A 22,301-nucleotide genomic window follows, 5' to 3' on the forward strand; every position below is an offset into this window, starting at 1 on the left:
GTTGGCCTAATCACATTTACACTGACCAACCCTTAGTAATTTTTCACTTTTCTGGCTCTACTTGAGTAGAGCCTACTTGTCCCCCCTCACTTAAAAAGACTCAATTACACAAATCAGAATGGAGCTCAGCTCTTCCCCTACTGTCAGTAGTTACTGAATAAAATCTGTTTTCACTGCTTTAAGTAATGTCTAGCCTTGTTTGCCTTTGACATTCTACAATTAGGAAGCAGGAAATGGAAACTGGGGCCTGCATCTTGCTGGGAGAATCTTGAAAGCAGTTGGAGAGCTGGAATAGCCTGCAAAGTTATTGAAGAAAGTGAGAATTCACCCATAGGTTTATTTACACTTCTCTTAGTTGGCAGAACAGTGATGCCTGAGATTTTCTGGGATCCAATTGATGATGAGGAAGGTAACAAGGCTCAAGTCATCTAGAAATAATCTTGTCTAATAACATGTCAACCTTGCCATGTGTACCAGCCAAAAAGAGCAGGCATGCACTTCCCCGAGAGCTGCTAAAGAGAGTTTGCAGGATATTAGCTGAGAGTGCACAACCTACAACAGGGAAAGGTGTTGTGGGGAATCACCAACAAACCACTGATGCAGCCGCAATGACAGAATGCATTTGCTGCCCATGCGGAATTATAATGAGCACCTGCTAAGGAATATGACTTTTGATGCTTTTCCTGATTTCTACTATCCTGATCTGACCTTGAAGACTCTAGCTTTGAGGAGGAAGTGGATCAAAGGGAAGGGCAGAAGGGTGTGGACAGTTTCAAATTGAATATAAGAGGGAAGTTTTAAATTGGATTAGATTTTTCAATACCTACAAGTGACCTGAGAGCTATGGGATATTCCCAGGTTGTCACAAAATAAGAGGGTAAGAGAAATCTGATAGAACATTTCTATGGTCAGTGTTAGAAGAAATGAAATTATTCTTGAGTACAATCTACCAAGTCAGGTCATTTAATAACTGAATGCATTACTATCTCAATATAGATGACATTATTTTTGTTTTTGTTTGTTAAGAAAGAATTTTTATAGCAGCATGATTTATAATCCTTTGGGTATATACCCAGTAATGGGATGGCTGGGTCAAATGGTATTTCTAGTTCTAGATCCCTGAGGAATCGCCACACTGACTTCCACAATGGTTGAACTAGTTTACAGTTCCACCAACAGTGTAAAAGTGTTCTTATTTCTCCATATCCTCTCCAGCACGTGTTGTTTCCTGACTTTTTAATGATCGCCATTGCGCATGTATGTTTATTGCACTACTATTCACAATAGCAAAGACTTGGAACGAACCCAAATGTCCAACAATGATAGACTGGATTAAGAAAATGTAGCACATATACACCATGGAACACTATGCAGCCATAAAAAATGATGAGTTCATGTCCTTTATAGGGACATGGATGAAGCTGGAAACCATCATTCTCAGCAAACTACTGCAAGCACAAAAAACCAAACACCACATGTTCTCACTCATGGGTGGGAATTGAACAAGGAAAACACATGGACACAGGAAGGGGAACATCACACACCAGGGCCTGTTGTGGGGTGAGGGGGAGGGGAGAGGGATAGCCTTAGGAGATACACCTAATGTTAAATGACAAATTGGTGGGTGCAGCACACCAACATGGCACATGTATACATATGTAACAAACCTGCACGTTGTGCACATGTACCCTAAAACTTAAAGTAAAAAAAAAAAAAGAATTTTTAATAGAAATGTATAGCAGTTTAAGATAACAATTTTTGGCATTAAATACACCTTGGTTTGAGTTCTTGCTTTGGTAATCACCACAAATTACTGAGTTCTGGTTTGTTGACCCCACAAATTATTTTCTCTGTGCTCAGTTTTTTCACCAGGAGGATGGGAATATGAATAGTTATAGTTTACATATTTTGTGGTATATTCCCAGCCCACCGTAATTCTTCCTTCTTGGGCAGCTGCTTTCTAATCTGCAGGTAGATCAACGAGCTGACTTTCAGCAGACTGGCTGGCATGGCATACTTTGGGCTAGAGCCATTGGATGAGAGGTAGTTCCCTTAGCCAAACTGGACAGCCAGTATCTCTTCCCCAGGTTCAATCTAAGAATGGTTCAGCACTTTCTTGGGAGAAGGACTCTACAATGTTCATTCAAAATCCGTTGTCAATCAGGACATGGCAGGAAAAATGAAACATGACTCGAACAGAGAAAATACTGAGAGTGCTTTTGTTCCTAGTTGTAGTTCCCTTTTGCAAACATCTTTGCATGCTTATTCTAGGGTTCTATGAGATTCCATCTTTATATTCATATAATAAGTTTGAATCTATCATTCTTTATTTTAACTTGGATTAGATAGGTAGAATAGTTTAAAAAGCTTGGATTCCAATCTCAATTCCAGAATTTACTGGCTGAGTAACCATGGACAAAACACTTAAACTCTCTCCTCCATTTTTTCTCTTGAATTATGGGGATAGAATAATATTTACTTCAAAATCACACTATCACACTGATTCATGAGGATTAAATGAGTCACTGCAAGTCATGTATTATTGAGTTGGTTTCTATAACTTGGAGACAAAAAAACCTTCAACTAATAAATTATCACTTGATTCACAGAATTGGTGTGTAGAATGAAAGAGAAAATGCATGAAAAGAGTTTAGGACAGTGTGTATGTACCAAGTGTACAATAGTAAATATTAGCTGTTATTATCTATTGCTTTCCTATTTCTTAGTTACTACATTTCTACTATGGTTTGAATGTGCACCCCCAAAACATGTGTTGGAAACTTACTCCTCAGTGCAACAATGTTGGCATGTTCGGTGTAATGAGAGGTGATTAGGTCACGAGGACAAAGTGAATGGATTTATGCCATTATCACAGGAGGGAGTTCATTATAAAAGGGGTAGTTGGGCTCCCTTTTTGTTTTTCTCTTTCACTGTCTTTCTGCCCTTTTGTCTACTATCATGGGATGACACAGCAAGAAGGCCCTCACCAGATGTGACCCCCTCAATCTTGGACTTTCTAGTCTCCAGAACTATGAACCATTAAATTTCTGTTTATTATAAATTACCTAGTCTGTGGTATTCTGTTATAGCAACAGAAAATGGGCTAAGACAATCTGATATTACAGTAGCTTTTCCTTACTTTCTATTTTGCTTTCCTCAGTTTCAGTTACTCCATGGGCAAATGCCATACAAAAATATTAAATAGAAAATTCCAGAAATAATTCACACATTTTAAATTGCACACCTTTCTGAGTACCGTGATGAAATCTCACATCATCCCCATCCATCCCACCTGGGATGTGAAAAATTCCTTTGTCCATTTTATATAAGAAACTTGATTGTTTATGGTATCTGAGAGGAGTCCTGGAGCCAATCTCCCGTAAATACAAAGGATGACTGGATATAGGGCTTGGTATTATTTGAGGTTTCAGGCATCCACTGCGGGACGGTCTTAGAATTCTATCCCCTGTGAAGTAGTGGGGACTACTGAAACATTGAGATTACACAAAGTTTCCATTTCCTACTTTTAAACCACAGGCAGTCAAGAGAACTGCAGGCAAAAGGTGGCATATTTGTGTGAAGATTAATTTCCATATTGCTTCATATCTCTTCATATTTATTCAGGTCCATATCTATGATCCTAGGACAGAGAATAGAGACCTTCACAGAGAAACCTTACCAAAATAGATTAAAGCAATTGAAATTGATTTAATATTCCCTGGACAGTTAAATAATAAATTCTACTCAGACAGTTTTCAATTTCATTAATAAGACTGTATTTACAAGTAAGGGCATGATGTTGTCTTTTACATATAAGTTCTTAAATTAAGTTTTTCCTATCAAAGGCACATCGCATGTTGACAAAAATGTCTGAAAATGAATTTCCCAGAGACCACACATTTTGTTCTTAATTATCTCTGCTCATTATAGTTTTTCCTTGTTGTTTCGCCATTGTGTAATAACATTTTAGGTCAGGTTCACATTAGCCCTTGTTTTTACTGTTGGTCTGTTTTCATATCATCCAAATTTACACTCTTCAATCCTTTTCCCTGATTTATTCCTGTTAACTAGAGAATAGTATTTTCTCACACATCTTTACTATTTTATTGTAAATAGTATAATACAAAAATATTAATGTAGTTCCTCTACCATTATTTAAAATGTTAATATGTCAAATGACATTGAGATTCTCAACTAAACCCCATTAATTTAGTTATCTGAAAATGTGTTCTCCTATGGAAAAGCATAGTGTTTTCTTTGAAAGACTATGAGTTGCAGTATCAGAAAAAATAGCCATATTTAGCATTTGGCCGTAAAACTTTCTTAAAATTCGTGAGATGAGGGACAATAGGCTCATTATAAATTTAAAATACATCAGTGAATGAAATTAGAGGCATTGATTTTTCTTCAATAATTTGTTTTAGTCTTATATTAAGTCTAAGAAAATTATCGGTACTTACAGTTTTCCTTTAAAAAAAAACTCATAAAAATCATTCTTATATACTCATGTTCATGGTAGCACACTATTCTCTTTGGAACATTCTTTCCTTTGCTTTTCAAAATTCTGGTGACTTTCTGTTTTTTAAGTTTTGGCTTAAATGGCATTTCCTCATTGTAGATTTTTAAAAAAGCCTTTCTCCACTCCCAGTGCACCCCGTCCTGGAACCATTAAAAATTAAGTTGCATGATCACTGAATACCAATTTTTTTCTCATTCTTCCCACTGTTTAACCATTGCCACTTAAAGTGATTTCACTGGCAGTATATAAGAAATTATAATGATATTTTCTACTTTCTATTTTTGTTAGCAAATTTATTCTAGAAAAAAATGCTTTTAAACATGTCTGTCAATTAAAAGGACAATTAGTAAATTCATCAAATGTTAAGTTTCTATACCTAGAGTAAAATATGTATCCTCTAGAGATAATTTGGTACAATTGAGGTCATTAGTATCTTATCTGTTTATGCAATTGTTTATTACAAGTATATACAACTCAATATATTTTTCTTGCAATTCAACTTGGAATATACTCCTGAAAAACTCTGGGGGACACATGCTGTGGTACATTTTCTGTGTGGACCTTGTATTCTAGTTCTACACTTGCCTTTAACTAGTAGTTTACTTAAGTTACTAAACTTTTTTTGAACATTGTTTCTGCACCTCTAAAATGTTACTTTCAATAGTGAATGATTTTAATAATTCTACAAAAACTTTAAACATGTATTTTATTTATCTTTTTTGTGTCAAATTATCTTTATGTGTGGGTATACATGTGATGTATATAATAATTGTATTAAAAACAAATAGGAATGCATGCAATGAAGTCATGACTGTTAAGAAATTTAGCCCTGAATTAGAAATATAAGATAAATCATACTTCCCAGTGTGCATGCCTACATGTACTTGCAAATGTTTAGCTAGTTGATCATTCTTGCTTTGACTGTAACCTTTTGTAGAATAGGCCTATATCATTTGCTTTATTATCCATATCTTTTGTGCCATGGTCAAGTTTTACTGCATATAATTCAGTTTTTCTGTGAATAGGTGGGGCAGAAGATAGTGCCAAAAAGAAAGAATGGAACCTTTACTGTGACTTGTTTTCTATAATCACATTTTATACCACATATTTTTGTTCACAAAATAATATATGAAAGGACATAAGTCTTATCCAGTCTGGTAAATTTTGGGTTAAAAAAATCTATACTGTATTCTGCACAAGAGAACACAAAGATCTTCTATGCTTCCAAATTATTAGAAAGCATTAGGGTTAAAAGGGTTTTCATCCTATTTTTTGGCCTGTTGTAATTATTTCTCAATTTTTCTCCCCATCTCATCTTCTTCCCCACCATAATCCTTTCTATATTCTACTCTCAGATCTATCATTCTGAAGTCCAGTTCTGGTCATTAAGTCTTTTGATTGATTGAAAACCATTCTAATGGTTTTATATTTTAATCTGTCATTTAGGGTTCTCTGCCATATGAATCACACCTCAATTTCCAGCTTTATTTCTCAGTCGATCCCATATGTACCCAGCTCCCAAACTAAACTAGACAGCTCTCTTCTCCTTCAAGTATTTGTTCATTCTGGTTTCTTTTAAGTATCATTTAAACTGATCCTTTTAAGTACCATCTCAGATAATATTTTCTCCATAAAATATTTTTCTTGATGACCTAAATTGAAAGTAAGAAAGAGAAAAATCTTTGTTTATGGAAATATTTTGATGATGTATTTACATTGTGTTTGCACAGATGAAAGGCAACAAAAAGTATTGCTAAACTATTCTGCAAAGTAAATGGACATAAAAGACAGAAATCCAGGGAGAAAAAAAATGTGCACACATGCTATGAATGCCTTTTGTGAATGATTATATTTTTGTGTTGAAATAAAGAAGAGGCGTGTTTTGTAATATCTTGGTGGATTGTATTGTCTAGTTACTATTTCACAAGCCCAAGGAAAAATGGCCCCTCTTGTTCCTCTCCTTCTCTTGCACAGGCAGTGGGTTAGCATTTGGTTGAGGTTTTGCCAATTAGTCAATTTAAGAGTGTCTCCTGGGACTCTGAATCTTGAGCAAGTGGCTCAGAACATGGCACATGTCCAGTGCTGGGGGCGGTTACACCAGTCTGTTCCTAGATCAGCCTCATTATAGCTCTTGTTCCCTGGCTTTCCAGAACATTGAACATCCTTTGATACATTTTCTAAGCTGATTTCATTTACTTCCTTCAATTTGATGAACACTAGATATTCACCCAATAGGTTCCCTTTTTCATGTAATCATGTAAGTCTCCTGAAAGATGACCAGAGGTCCTATGGTAGGCAGAATAATTGCCTCCTGAAGATGTCCAAAGCCCAATTCCTGGAAACTGTGCTTATTTTACTTTACATGACAAAGGGGAATTGGGGATGCAGATGGAATTAAGATTGCTAACCAGCTGACTCTGGGATACAGAGATTATCCTGGATTATCTCAGTGGGCCCTATATAATCACAAACATCCTTAAGTGTAGTAAAGGGTGGTGTAAGAGTATGTCTGAGAGATACAATATGAGAAAAATTAGACCTGCCATTGCTTTCTTTGAAAATAGATGAGGGGACCATGAGCCAAAAGATGCAGACATCTTCTAGAAGATGGAAAAAACAAGGAAATGCATTCTCCCTTAGATACTCCAGTAAGGAACACAGCCCTGTCAAAACCTTGATTTAAGCTCACTGAGGATTGTGTCATAGTTATAAGTATGAGAATAGGGAGCAGGCTGTCTTTGTCTCCAGCTGAGCCCGGTGTTCCCTGCTGGAGAATGTAGTAGTTCATAGTGAAGAAGCAGAGCAGGTTATAAACCTCCAGTCTACCTCTGACTTCAAAAATGAAATCCCCTGTCTTTGATAATAGGTAATCTTGTCTCCTTTTAGTCACTGTTCTTGACTTCAATTCCCATTTATTTTCAATTTAATATCTCAGTATTTCAGCCATTGTCATTTACTGATAAATATGCAGCATTGCTCTCTGATTTCATACAGATTTTCAGACATGGATATTAACATTTGAAAAGGCAAACACCTGTTTCTTGGTCCTTTTCTGATGATGTAGACCATCAGTTCTCTGGAAGAGATAAATCTCTGTTGTAAGAACCTTACTAATGCTCTGTTTCCCTGCCTTCTTAGCTATGGAATGCCTGACACTCACTCAGACATCTGATTTAAAGTTAATAAATAAATTCGGACTACTCTTGTACACTTTTAATATATTCCAGTTAAGGTAAAAGCAAAGATATCAAGGCAGTCTATTTTTTTAACAAGACAAAACACCTAGTAAAGCCTCTCACTTTTATTCCTACGTTTGTAATTTCCTCAGTACAGTTAACATTTAAATATATATGTAATATATGTAGATAGAATATCAAATAAAACAAAATATTTCTTGCTGTTAATGTATGGCATTTAAATACTCCTTTATTGTACTATTTATAAAACTGTTTTATAGAACACTAAAACTTATGGGGCTGTTTAAAAATGTTAATCTTATAATTAATAGTCAGAGGCATATGCTTTTTCCCAACACAAGGCACTGATATTCTAAATCTGTCATTCTGAACTTTACAGTAGGAGACAGCCATCTGCCTGCATGCAGCCATATAAAACAAAGCAAGAATATATGCTCTTATGTTTCCCTTGGTGAGATGTAGGATCATTATGATAAAGTAGGCAACAAGGTTTAGCTAATAGGAATTAAGATAGCATGTGTTGAAGAAAAAAAGAGCATATTAAATCAAACTAATTCTATAAGTCAATGTTATTAGCTGATTGGATGTGGATGATTTAATAATGTAGAGCAGCATATGATGTAATGCCAAGTAGATGGGAAATATGTGTGTGGGTGACCCATTCCTTAGTCTCATAGCTCCAGAAACCCTTCCTCTGTGTTACTGGATCTAGTGCTATTTTAGTTAAGGCCTATACTTTAATTGACAACTCTATTTTGCTGTGCAACATGAAAGTTGTTAAAATAAAATATTTTAACATTCATTCACAGGTTAAGAACATTAACTAGAAGTAAAAAGGAGTGAGGCTTGGGAAGAAAAATCAGTTTCCAACATATCTTTATATCTAGATGTCTACGCGATTATATATTTTTTCAGTCATGTTCTTTCATCAGTTATGTCTAGATTTTTCTGAAATTCAAATACTCTAAAATCTGCTTTCTATATTTTAATTTAAGTGAAATCATTATGAAAAGATATGACCACTCAGATGCAATTTTTTGGGCTCACCTAATGTGTTTTTCAGTTTAACTTTATGGGGATTATGATATCTTCTTCATTAAAAACTTACTAGATCAACATTAACTTCTTTGGTTTGATGATTTTTGAAATCTTATTTTTTAAAGAAAACTCTCTTTTCTTCCTGAAGCAAAGATTTTTTTTTTCATAAACAGATGACAGAGTGGAACAATTTAAAAATTTTGTCATGCCATCACATTAAATTTGATTTTCCAGCTAGTACAGTAATATAGCCTGGTGGTTAAATGTGAAATCTGGAGTCAGCCATGATTACTTCTAATCCCATTTCTACCATGTACAGACTCTGTGACCTTGACAAAGTAATTAACAACTCGAGGCTTTAGATCTCTCATTTGTAAGTGGGGGTAATTTAGAGAGCCTACTTCAGCAGGGTTATTCTGAAGGTTAAATGAAATAAGACGTATGAAGCACTCAGTGTAGCATCTGGTAAATCAGGACTCTTCACAATAATATTACGCAAATTTCATTCCTGAAGCAGAAGTTCATATATTTTAGGTGTTGATCGTACTCAATAAGGGATTCATTTAAAAATTATTTTCATGGCACTCTGTCTGTAAATTCTGATTTATCTGTAAATTGTAACCATTTAATACTAAGAACATTTCTAAGAAGTTACATAACTATAAGTATAATAAATATAAATAGAGATGATTTAGGGACTGTTTATCCAAAGCAAGGTTTTTACCAGGCCATTGAAACAATTTGAAAATGGCACATAATAATTATTGAAATTTACACTTAAATTTCATCATCTATAGCATGATTCAGGTTTCATCTGGCCAACCTGAGTCATGCTATAAAAAATGACATCCTAGGACCAGATTCCTGAATTACAGACCTTAGGCAGTAGCAGTAGTCAACATGTGTCAGTATGGATTCTAAGGCACACAACATCACAAATTACATTTAGAGCAACAGGTTGAAGACACAATCCTGCCCTTGGCTTTCTTTGTGACAGAAAGAGGCAAGATACTTTATTCAAATGTAAAGAGTAAATGGTTAAAAATAAATATTCATCACTTTAATATTTACAAATAAAATTTCAGTTCTGAACATGCATATCACATGGCACTCTATGTACTATACTGAAACATTTTCCAAAAGAGGCAACAACAAAAAAATTACGGATAATATTATGATAATCTAAAAATAGTCCTATTACATTAATTTTGTTTAGTATATCACGTGCCTCAGTATTAATGAATTAAAGTTATTCTTCAAATGAAATTTTGTAATTACTAATTATTGATAAAAATATTAGTCATAGTGTCTGATTATCATGTACTTTTAAAAAAGAAATACTCTATAGATTACTTAATGTTTAGCAAAACATTATCCAATTTATTAGTTTTTAAAATATTATAAATTCAGCAAGAAAAATAGTTAAAAACTTAAGAAGTATAAAATGATCAATAATATGAAAACATAATTTCTACAGCAAAAATAGGATAGATTTCCAATTCTTTTCCTGAGTTCACTTTCCTATATTCTGCCACCAAAACATCAAATACAATTAAACCTCAGTGAAACCTTGTTTAACTCCAAAAATCCTCCATTGTTTTTTTCTGGAAGAAAATATAGGTTACTCTATGAAGTGTTAAAGATACTAGGTAAAGAGTTAAAGGAGAGAGAATTGGGGATTCAGCGGGACAGAGAGAAATGATGGCTTAGAGGGTCATTGCTAGTGTAATACGTGTGTATGACCAGGAGATACACTAACATTAAAAAATTAAAATAGGCCAGTCACAGTGACTCACATCTGTAATCCCAGCACTTTGGGAGGCTGAGGCGGGTGGATCACCTAAGGTGTTAGGAGTTTGAGACCATCCTGGCTAACATGGTGAAAGCCTGTCTCTACTAAAAATACAAAAGTTAGCTGGGTGTGGTGGCTAATGTCTGTAATCCCAGCTACTCTGGAGGCTGAGGTAGGAGAATCACTTGAACCTGGGAGGTGGAGTTTGCAATGAGCCAAGATCACGCCATTGCACTCCAGCCTGGGCGGCAGAGAGAGACTCCATCTCAAGATAAATTAATAAATAAGGGTATTTTTTAAGACTCCACCTAGCACAAAATTAAAAAGATAAAAAGCCCTCTCAGAATTTTAAATAGTTAAGTGTAGATCTAAAACAGCTTTACAACCCAAATTATCTCCCTAGATCTCTCTACTCATAGAATATAATATAAATGGCCTTAAATTATAACAGAAAACAAATATCATGATATTTTGCAAACACATGAAATACTTTTCTAAAATTCAAGCCATAGTGATGTTTCTTCAGAGCACTTTATAGATAAAATCAATTTTGAAGAACACTTATATGATGTCTTAAGAGGAACATGAAAATATACTGTGTTTCCATTTCTGTGTCTTTTACTGTATTTGCTTGCTTACTTAGCTAAATATTAAACATTCAGTCACACAAAGTCATTGTGGAAGAAGGGTGGAATAACACACACACGCACACACATCCACATCCACACACATGCACATACATACGCATACACACACACACACCCCTTTGAATTAACATTAGGAGTCCCATATTTTAGCGCTTAAATGGGGATTTATTAAATACAGTCTTGGATAAGTAATAAAATTATCTGCTATCTGAATCATAATCCAATAGTAATCCCCATCCCCTCCTCCCTAATTTAGAACTAGAGATTAGTTGTATAGACACAATGACACTTCCCCTGTCAGTGCAAGGACAACCAGTCAGCTGCAGCATGACTTAATGCCTTTGTAATCTGTCCAGGGTGTTTCTGGCTTTAGTTGTCTAGCATTTCCCTAATTAACTGAAAAAGTCTTAGGAGGCTATTAGATGTTGACAATAGGAGAATATATTTTTTTCATTCATTAACAGCTTCATTAATGTTAAAACCATATTCTTAAGCATCAAAAGTTAATGTGCTATTCTTAAACACTAAATTCAAATGTGAGGATTTGCATATGAAGTATATAAGTGTGGCTATTTGGCAATTAAGCAATAAAATAGTATTAATTAGAACCTAATTGTCTCTATGGAAACGAAGGAAAGATTCACCATAATTTTAGAAGTAACTACATAAAAAACACTATGTTGGAATTTTAACTTCTATTTTATATGGCAATTGGAAATATATGTTGAATGGCATTCCTAATGCAAAAAACATCTTAAGTTTGCTTCTATAATACTAAACTGAAAGTATTCGATCAGAATTCATTTTTAAATAAAATTATACCGCTGTTTCTTGTTTGTGCTAGTACCCATCACTAAGTTTACAATATATTTCAACTCCTGTCCATTCTCTGGAGAGGTTTTTAAAAAGAAATACAAAAGGGTAATGAAGATTGATTACCTTTTTCACAGAAGCGGCCAGTGAAATGTAGTGGACAGTCACATTGGAATGACACTATGCCCCTGGAGAGGAAGATGGGATGGCATGTGCCTCCATTGTGGCATACATCCTGCTGGCACACAGAGGGTGCTGCAACAGAGGGGCTGACAGAAGTCCACATGGTATCAACCCCTTGTGTCACATCAGAAACATCAACAAAGGAGGCTGTTGGAGACAGCATAAATCCCTGGGATCTGTGATTTATAAACAGACCAGAAAACAAAATATAAGTAAAAGCACTAGGAACATAAATAGAAATAATAGAAAATTTGATTTAATATAAGAGAAAATGAAACCAATACTGATCAAGGTTTAACTGAGGACAAATACAATTATCATGTTTGTTTCACAATTATGAGATTTGTAAATGTTAAAAATTTCTGAGCCACATAACATGACCCTGTAGTAGTAAGAAACGTGGAAGAAATAACCTTCATAAACTTGTCAGTTGTTTTATGGAAAAAACATAGTACTCCTTTAGCTGTTTCAAATCTTATGAGCCTAAGATCAAGAATTAGGTCATGTTACATCTTCATGCTAAAATTGTTTGAACTTGAAGGATTTCTAAGTTAACTGCTAGAAATGTGCATTCATTAGTCTGACTTAGCATTAATTTCTGGGAGCTATCCAAGAGGTACCTTAGAAATACCCACAAATATTCCCTAATTTTTTTTTTACAAATTTTAATACCAGTTTAATTTTTTCTTTGCAATAAATAATGAACAATAAGTCTCTCTGAATTATGTGAAATTTCCTACTTTTACATTCAACACCCCTTGACAATCTGATTCATCCCTGCTTTATCATGATTCCTAATAAGTACCTTAAATTCTCTCAAACCAAATAAGATTGCTATTCCTTAAAGACGCTGAAATTTCCTAATATTGGAAGTTTGTTTAATATACTTTTTATGCATTGTAATTCCTCAATTCCTATCTAAATTTCACCTACAGTGCTAAGCCCACGCCTGCATTATTTTTGTCCCTGGCCCAACAAGATGAAACTGATGGTTGTCTCCTGTCTAAAATTCCACATCTCATTTGTACCATTGTTAGAACATTTACCATGTGCTTGTACTATAGTTATTTTATGTGTAGCCTCTACTATTTAGGTTGTATGTATTCATTGTTTTTTCTTTCTCCCTCCACACAAAAGTTTCTCATTTTATCAGAAATCTTTATTCGTAATACTTAAGAAAATTTGTTGAATTAATGTGTTCAGCATACTTATGAGTTTCATATACTGTCTGGGAAGGTTTTTAGAATTTCACTTAATATAATAATGAGATAATTATCTTTTTAATGTAAAAAACCTTGTGCAATAAAAATCAACAATTAAACATAAGAAATTTTTATTTTATACCTTGTCATAAAGATAAAACCTTAGCAAAAGAAGTCACTTCAAACATTCCCCAACTGATCTTAGAGACTTAAAAAGCTATTTTTATATCTACTACGCACATTAATGTCAACTTATTGGAACAAAAGATTTAAAGAAAATGAAATAGATAATTTATATTTTACTGATACATTAATGTGCAGGTCAGTTCTTTCGCAACCTGAAATTCTTCTTTATGGTGTTCATCACAGATTGTAACAATATATTTATTTTCATGATTTAGCCTGACCTGCTTCTCTTTCCTCTGGATTGCAATCTACGTGAAGGATGGTGGGATGACTTCTGTGTTTTTCTTCATTTTATTCCTAACAATGCTTGATCTCTAGTAGGGTCTCCAATAAATATTGTAAAAATAATTTTGAATCTTTTTTTTTGTAAATATGCAATGTATCACACTACTTTCTGTTATTGTTGTTGTTTGTTTGTTTGGGATGAAGTTTTACTCTTATTGCCCAGGCTGGAGTGCAGTGGTGCGATCTCAGCTCACTGCAGCCTCCACCTCCCGGTTTCAAGCAGTTCTCCTGTCTCAGCTTCCTGAGTAGCTGGGATTACAGGCACCCACCACCATGCCTCATTAATTTTTTGTATTTTCAGTAGAGACGGGGTTTCCCCATGTTGGCCAGGCTGGTCTCGAACTCCTGGCCTCAGGTGATCCACCAGCCTCGGCCCCTCCCCGAGCATTGGGATTACAGATGTGAGTCACTGTACCTGGCCTGTACCACACTACTAAACAAGAACAATAGCAGTGAAATAATTTTGTCACCCCGGGTTAATTTTATAGCTCCATTATATACCTCTTTAGTTTTATAAATAATATAAATTCTAACACTTTTGACATAATTTTGTAATCAACTTTCTCTGATATTGCTGTATCAGAAAATTAGCATACATCTTCCTATTAGTACTTACAATATAAGTTTGTCTCTAAGGCAACTTTCATCAAGTTAAATGGCAATGCTAATATGAATGACATGGGATTTATTACTCAATATTCTGAATTCTAATTTAATTTTTAGTTTTAATGTTTCTGAATAATTTCACCATTTCTAACATTTGCCATGGACTTCATGAACTGCAGTCAGTCACCACTTTCTCAGGAATAAATTAGAATTAAATGCCACTACTTCTTTCTCCTGCTGTAGCTGCTCAGGGAGCCTATGTCTCACCTGAAAAAAAATCAATATTTTGCACATTTCAGTTGTTAAGTGATTGCACAAAAATAATTGCTATCAATTGATCCGAAAACATCAGATCACAAATCAATTTTTGAAAGCAACATTAATCATTTGATCTTTGTTATAAAGATCAAATTTCATGTCTGATATATGATAATTAATAGTCTTTGGCTTTCAGTTTTATTTTTGGAAGTTATAGATTATGTCACGAATTTACTTGTTTTAAAATTTAGAATGAAATAAAATGTATTCAATTTGTTATATATTTAAAAAGGAAAATTAGTTCACACTGCTAAAATTTTACCTTATTTTTACATACAGGTTAAAAACATCAAGTGACTGTGGAGGTTTATTAAACATAATTAGATGTTGGACTTAGTAATATAATTAGCAATGTAAAAAAGGAACAGTAAAATTACCATTTTTAAAATTCTAGAAATCATAAATGTATGAGAGTTTAGAAAATAGTAAGTGCAAAAATCTGTCTGATCATTTCTTAGGTAACTTTGTATAAGGATACAGTGACAAACCAGCCATTATTATAACAAGAAAGCAGTCTTCAATAACTTTTTCTTAATGAATTAGTGTCCGAATAACATATGCTCAATGGATTCAAAACCAAACTTGATCATTGGAGAAAGACACCTTGATAGGACAGCAATTTCCAGTCATGTTGGGGAACTCTAGTTGGAACAGGAAAGGAACACACACTACCATCATTTCAATCCCACAGCAAGCAGCCTGTGAAAACCATGGGGCTAAACACTTCACATTGCTTCAGCCTGAAGGATTTTGCTCATTGCCAGCTGACTTTACCACTGCTCAACAGACATTTGTCTGGCACAAATTTTTAGAAGGAAGAGTGAGCTCACACAGATATGTGCCTACAAATCTGGCTTCTCAAGTACAGAAGTAGGATTATTTTTAGAATGACGATGAAATATTAAAAAGAAACAAACGCTGCTAGAAGACCCCTGAGTTTAGAGCTTTAATAGCGTAAGGGGAAGAAGAAAGGATTCAAAAGCACTGTGTTTGATTGTAAAGAATAGTAAAATAAATGAATTATAATCTGGATAACAAAATGCATCTATCTCATGTAAAGAAAACTCACTTTTTTTTTTTACAAAAATGAGAATATACTCTAATCACATACTGTATTCCACTTTGTCTTTCCATTTATTAGATATGCTATTCTACTCTTTGTTTTTTCACCTAAATGTAGTTTTTGGTGGGCTGCTCCATTCACAAGTATAGTTCTTCACTTTCCTTTTAAAATCTGCAGAGTGTTTTTATTGTTTGGATATATCATCAAGGATTCTATCAGTTTGTAACTGATATATTTAAGTTGTTTCAAGTTTTTTTTCTTGTTATCTGAATCATAACTTTATTTTCAATAGTTACATTGAGATATAATTTGCATACATAGTGTACCCATTTAAAGCTCATTATTTATATATTTTTTAGTAGATGCAGAATTGTACAACCATCACCACAACCTAGCTTTATATTTTGTCATTCGCAAAAGAAATGTCATTTCCCTTACCAGCCACTCTCCACCATAAATCCTCAGTCTAGTCTTAGTAAACCTTTAATCTACATTCTGTCTCTGTAAATTTGCCTATTTTAGACATTTCATATAAATAAAATCAGATAACTTATATAGTATTGGACTGGCTTTTTCATTTAGTGTAATGTTTTCAAGGTTCATCCATGTTGTTGCACGTATCAGAACTTTATTCATTTTTTTTTTTCTTTTGAGACAGAGTCTCGCTCTGTCACCCAGGCTGGAGTGTAATGGCCAATCTTAGCTCACTGCAACCTCCGCCTCCCAGGTTCAAGCGATTCTCCTGCCCCAGCCTCCCAAGTAGCTGGGATTACAGGCATCTGCCACCACGCCCGGCTAATTTTTTTTTTTTTTTTTTTTTTTTTGTATTTTTAGTAGAGACGGGGTTTCACCATGTTAGCCAGGATGGTCTCTATCTCCTGACCTTGCGATCCACCCGCCTTCGCCTCCCAAAGGGCTGGGATTACAGGCGTGAGCCACTGTACCCGGCCCCTTTATTCATTTTTAGTACTGATATGGATCTATCATATTTTATTTATCTATTCATTAGTTGAAAGATGTGGGACTTTTCTACCTTTTGGCTATTATAAATAATACTATGAACATTCATGTTCAAATTTTTGTCTGGACGTATGTTTCAATTTTTCTTGGATATGTAATTAGGAGTGGAATTGCTGGATTATATATTCTATGTTGAACATTTTGAGCAACTGCCAAACTATTTTCCAAAGAGGCTTCACCATTTTACATTTCTGCCAGCAAAATATAAGAGTTCAAATTCTCCATATCCTTGTTGGATCAAACATTTGTTGGTTTTTTTTTTTGACTTTTAAAACACTATTTAATGACCATCTTATCAATTCCATTGAATTTAATCTTTTTGAACTGAAACGTGTATGCTTTTCATTACAAATAATTTTGTATATATTCTTTTTTTTCTTTTTTTTTCAATTTGCTTTCTATTTCTTTCAGGTTTTTTTAACTTTTCTTAAATTTTTATATATATATATTTATTATACTTCAAGTTCTAGGGTACATGTTCACGATGTGCAGGGATAGATACCTAATGTAAATGACGAGTTAATGGGTGCAGCACACCAACATGGCACATGTATATGTATGTAACAAACATTCTTTTTTCTTTGTATTTTTGACAAAAATCTCCCCATTTCTTCTATCCCCCAGATCCTGGCATCAGAAACTCTTATGAGTCATATGTACATTTAATTTTTTATGAATTTTGACAAATTCCCCTCAGGAATGGTTGCCACAATTTACATAGTAACAACTTTTACTCTACTTATACCAATAATTTCTTTATCAAATTTTTTGCTTTTTAACAGCCACTTACATGAAAACTAGAAACTTGCTGTTGTTTCAAATTATATTTCTTTATTAATAAGTGTCATATGCAGAATAATTTCCACCCCCACTTAAATTAAAAGTAGTTTTCTGAACTTGCCTAACTAATAACTGTTTCATTCACCTGGAGTCACACAGGGCAGACCAACTGAGTAAAACCCCTTTTGCAGGTAATGTATATAGTAAAGGCTGTGATGGCTTACCACTCTTTCTAAGCCCCCTATTTCTCTAATTATGCATTATCAAATGTCATAGCTATAAACACATACACATATTTAATATACCTATGTCTATATCTACATCTACACCTACATTTATAACTTGTATCATCTCTTGTACTCTTTCTGTGGAGTTTTTTAGTTGCCAGGTGTTCAGTTTTCACACAGGGTAACTTAAAACAGCTAGTGATGTCTTAGTGGTAAGGTTAACAGGAATAAGTCCAGAAAATAATTCAATTACTGTTTTAACTTTCAAAATCATAAGAACATCATAACATCTAATAAAGCTTTAAACAAATGGAAAAATGACTTCAAAAGTTTAAATTGCCAGCATTCTCAGCTAGTTCCAAAATTTTATGTTGTTTTTAGTTTGATTAATAACTTTGAAAATAATTAATCATTGCAAATTTTATGAGAGCAAAGCAATATAGAAAAATGTTTTTGCTATTTAAAAAACATATGTAATTGTCATTATATTAAAGGAGGAAATATGCAAAATTACTGTTAGTACATGTCTAAAACACCAAAAGCAATGGCAACAAAAGCCAAAATTGACAAATGGGATCTAATTAAACTAAAGAGCTTCTGCACAGCAAAAGAAATTACCATCAGAGTGAACAGGCAACCTACAAAATGGGAGACAATTTTCGCAACCTACTCATCTGACAAAGGGCTAATATCCAGAATCTACAATGAACTCAAACAAATTTACAAGAAAAAAACAAACAACCCCATCAAAAAGTGGGCAAAGGACATGAACAGACACTTCTCAAAAGAAGACATTTATGCAGCCAAAAGACACATGAAAAAATGCTCATCATCACTGGCCATCAGAGAAATGCAAATCAAAACCACAATGAGATACCATCTCACACCAGTTAGAATGGCAATCATTAAAAAGTCAGGAGAACAACAGGTGCTGGAGAGGATGTGGAGAAATAGGAACACTTTTACACTGTTGGTGGAACTGTAAACTAGTTCAACCATTGTGGAAGTCAGTGTGGCGATTCCTCAGGGATCTAGAACTGGAAATACCATTTGACCCAGCCATCCCATTACTGGGTATATACCCAAAGGACTATAAATCATGCTGCTATAAAGACACATGCACACGTATGTTTATTGCGGCACTATTCACAATAGCAAAGACTTGGAAGCAACCCAAATGTCCAACAATGATAGACTGGATTAAGAAAATGTGGCAGATATACACCATGGAATACTATGCAGCCATAAAAAATGATGAGTTCATGTCCTTTGTAGGGACATGGATGAAATTGGAAATCATCATTCTCAGTAAACTATCGCAAGGACAAAAAACTGAACACCGCATGTTCTCACTCATGGATGATGGGAATTGAACAATGAGAACCCATGGACACAGGAAGGGGAACATCACACTCTGGGGACTGTTGTGGGGTCGGGGGAGTGGGGAGGGAAAGCATTAGGAGATACACCTAATGCTAAATGACGAGTTAATGGGTGCAGCACACCAGCATGGCACATGTATACATATGTAACTAACCTGCACATTGTGCACATGTACCCTAAAACTTAAAGTATAATAATAATAAAAAAAAAATTCTCATTTGCCATTCAAAATAAATGTTAGATAGTAAAACAAATCATACAAGGAAAAATTAATCTGAAGAAACAATCCCAAGTGTTACTCCTCTTTTTTGAATATAACATTTATGTAATAGGATAAGAATCATACCTTAATAAGTTTAGTAAGGTTATCATTTTAAAATGCAAATAAATTAATTCACTCCACATAATAGTGTACTTTTAATGGATCTTGTTTTCATATTTTCCTAATTTTTCTCACGGGACAAATGCATTTCTTTCTCACCATCTTCTATCCTTTAGCTATTACACAGTCACAAATAGGATTCCTTAGATTACAAGCTTTGTCATGATTCATGTTCCCTGCATCCTTGGGTGTTAGGCAGGACTGGCACCTCAGGGCACTGCAGACTGCTGTTTCACAGTATGAAGGGTGGATATTTTTGAAACATTCTCTCCCCCTTGATAGAGTCTGATTTTACTTTCTCATGCCAGAGTACAGAGGGTTATTATTATTGTTTTTATTTCAATGGCTTTAGGCATACAAGTGGTTTTTGGTTATATGGATGAATTATGTAGCAGTGAAGTCTGGGATTTTAATGTACCCCTCACCCTGTATTGTACATTTTACTCTAATAGGTAGTTTTTCATCCCTCATCTCCCTCCCACTCTCCCCACTTCTGAGTCTCCAATGTCGATTATACCACTCTGTATGCCTTGCATACCCATAGCTAAGCTCCCATTTACAAGTGAGAACATGCGAAAACCATGATTTTTAATGGCTGTTTATGTTCCATCCTAAAACTACACCATCAATTATTTAGTAGTCTCTCTCTTGTAAAATGGTTAAATTATTTCCAATTCTTGTATTCCTTTTCTTTTTTTTAATTATACTTTTAAGTTCTAGGGTATATGTGCAGAATGTGCAGGTTTGTTAAATAGGTATATACGTGCCATGGTGGTTTGCTGCACGCATCAACCCATCATCTACATTAGGTATTTCTCCTAATTCTATCCCTCCACTAGCTCCCCATCCCCTGACAAGCCCTGGTTTGTGATGTTCCCCTCCCTGTGTCCATGTGTTCTCATTGTTCAACTCCCACTTATGAGTGAGAACACGTGGTGTTTGGTTTTCTGTTTTTGTGTTAGTTTGCCAAGAATGATGGTTTCCAGTGTCATCCATGTCCCTGCAAAGGACGTGAACTCATCCTTTTTTATGACTGCATAGTATTCCATGGTGTATATGTGCCACGTTTTCTTTATCCATTCCATCATTGATGGGCATTTGGGCTGGTTCCAAGTCTTTGCTATTGTAAACAGTGCTGCAATAAACATACATGTGCATGTGTCTTTATAGTAGAATGATTTATAATACTTTGGTTATATACCCAGTAATGGGATTGCTGGGTCAAATGGTATTTCTAGTTTTAGATCCTTGAGGAATCGCCACACTGTCTTCCACAATGGTTGAACTAATTTACACTCCTACCAACAGTGTAAAAGCATTCCTATTTCTCCACATCCTCTTCAGCATCTGTTGTTTCCTGACTTTTTAAAGATTGCCATTCTAACTGGCATGAGGTGGTATCTCATTGTAGTTTTGATTTGTATTTCTCTAATGATGAGTGATCATGAACTTTTTTTCATATGTTTGTTAGCTGCATAAATGTCTTCTTTTGAGAAGTGTCTGTTCATATCCTTTGCCCGCTTTTTGATGTGGTTTTTTTTTTTCTTCTAAATTTGTTTAAGTTCTTTGTAGATTCTGGATATTGCCCTTTGTCAGATGGATAGATTGTAAACATTTTCTCCCATTCTGTTGGTTGCCTGTTCACTCTGTTGAGAGTTTCTTTTGCTGTGCTGAAGCTCTTTAATTTAATCAGATCCCATTTGTCTATTTTGGCTTTTGTTGCTATTGCTTTTGGTGTTTTAGTCATGAAGCCTTTGCCCATGCCTATGTCCTGAATGGTATTGTCTAGGTTTTCTTCTAGAGTTTTTTATGATTTTAGGTCTTACATTTAAGTCTTTAATCCATCTTAACTTAATTTTGTATAAGGAGTAAGGAAGGGATCCAGTTTCAGCTTTTTGCATATGGCTAGCCAGTTTTCCCAACACCATTTATTAAATAGGAAATCCTTTCCCCATTGCTTGTTTTTTGTCAGGTTTTTCAAAGATCAGATGGTTGTAGATGTGTGGTGTTATTTCTGAGGCCTCTGTTCTGTTCCATTGATCTATATCTCTGTTTTGGTACCAGTACCATGCTGTTTTTGTTACTGTAGCCTTGTAGTATAGTTTGAAGTCAGGTAGTGTGATGCCTCCAGCTTGTTCTTTTTTCTTCGGATTGTCTTGGCTATGCGTGCTCTTTTTTGGTTCCATATGAAATTTAAAGTAGTTTTTTTTCCAATTCTGTGAAGGAAGTCAATGATAGCTTGATAGGGATAGCATGAATTTATAAATTACTTTGGGCAATATGGCCATTTTCAAGATATTGCTACTTCCTATCCATGAGCATGGAATGTTTTTCCATTTGCTTGTGTCCTCTCTTACTTCTTTGAGCAGTAGTTTGTAGTTCTCCTTGAAGAGGTCCTTCACATCCCTTGTAAGTTGGATTCCTAGGTATTTTATTCTCTTTGTAGCAATTGTGAATGGGCGTTCACTCATGATTTGGCTCTCTGTTTGTCTGTTATTGGTGTATAGGAATGCTTGTGATTTTTGCACATTGATTTTGTATTGAGACTTTGCTGAAGTTGCTTATCAGCTTAAGGAAATTTGGGGCTGGGACGATGGGGTTTTTCTAAATATACAATCATGTCATCTGCAAACAGAGACAGTTTGGCTTCCTCTTTTCCT

General features: G+C 34.6%; 1 protein-coding gene across 1 annotated transcript in view; it reads right to left on the reverse strand.

Moving 5' to 3' along the window:
- The window catches only part of EYS (eyes shut homolog), a 1,986,267-nt gene that overhangs the window by 519,662 nt on the left and 1,444,304 nt on the right, over positions 1-22,301 (reverse strand). Inside the window, 1 exon segment of the mRNA NM_001374351.1 lies at positions 12,133-12,365. Within this exon segment, the coding sequence (NP_001361280.1) occupies positions 12,133-12,365 (233 nt within the window).

Source organism: Pongo abelii, chromosome 5 (genome assembly GCF_028885655.2).
Source record: "Pongo abelii isolate AG06213 chromosome 5, NHGRI_mPonAbe1-v2.0_pri, whole genome shotgun sequence".
In the NCBI taxonomy this organism is placed as follows: domain Eukaryota; kingdom Metazoa; phylum Chordata; class Mammalia; order Primates; family Hominidae; genus Pongo; species Pongo abelii.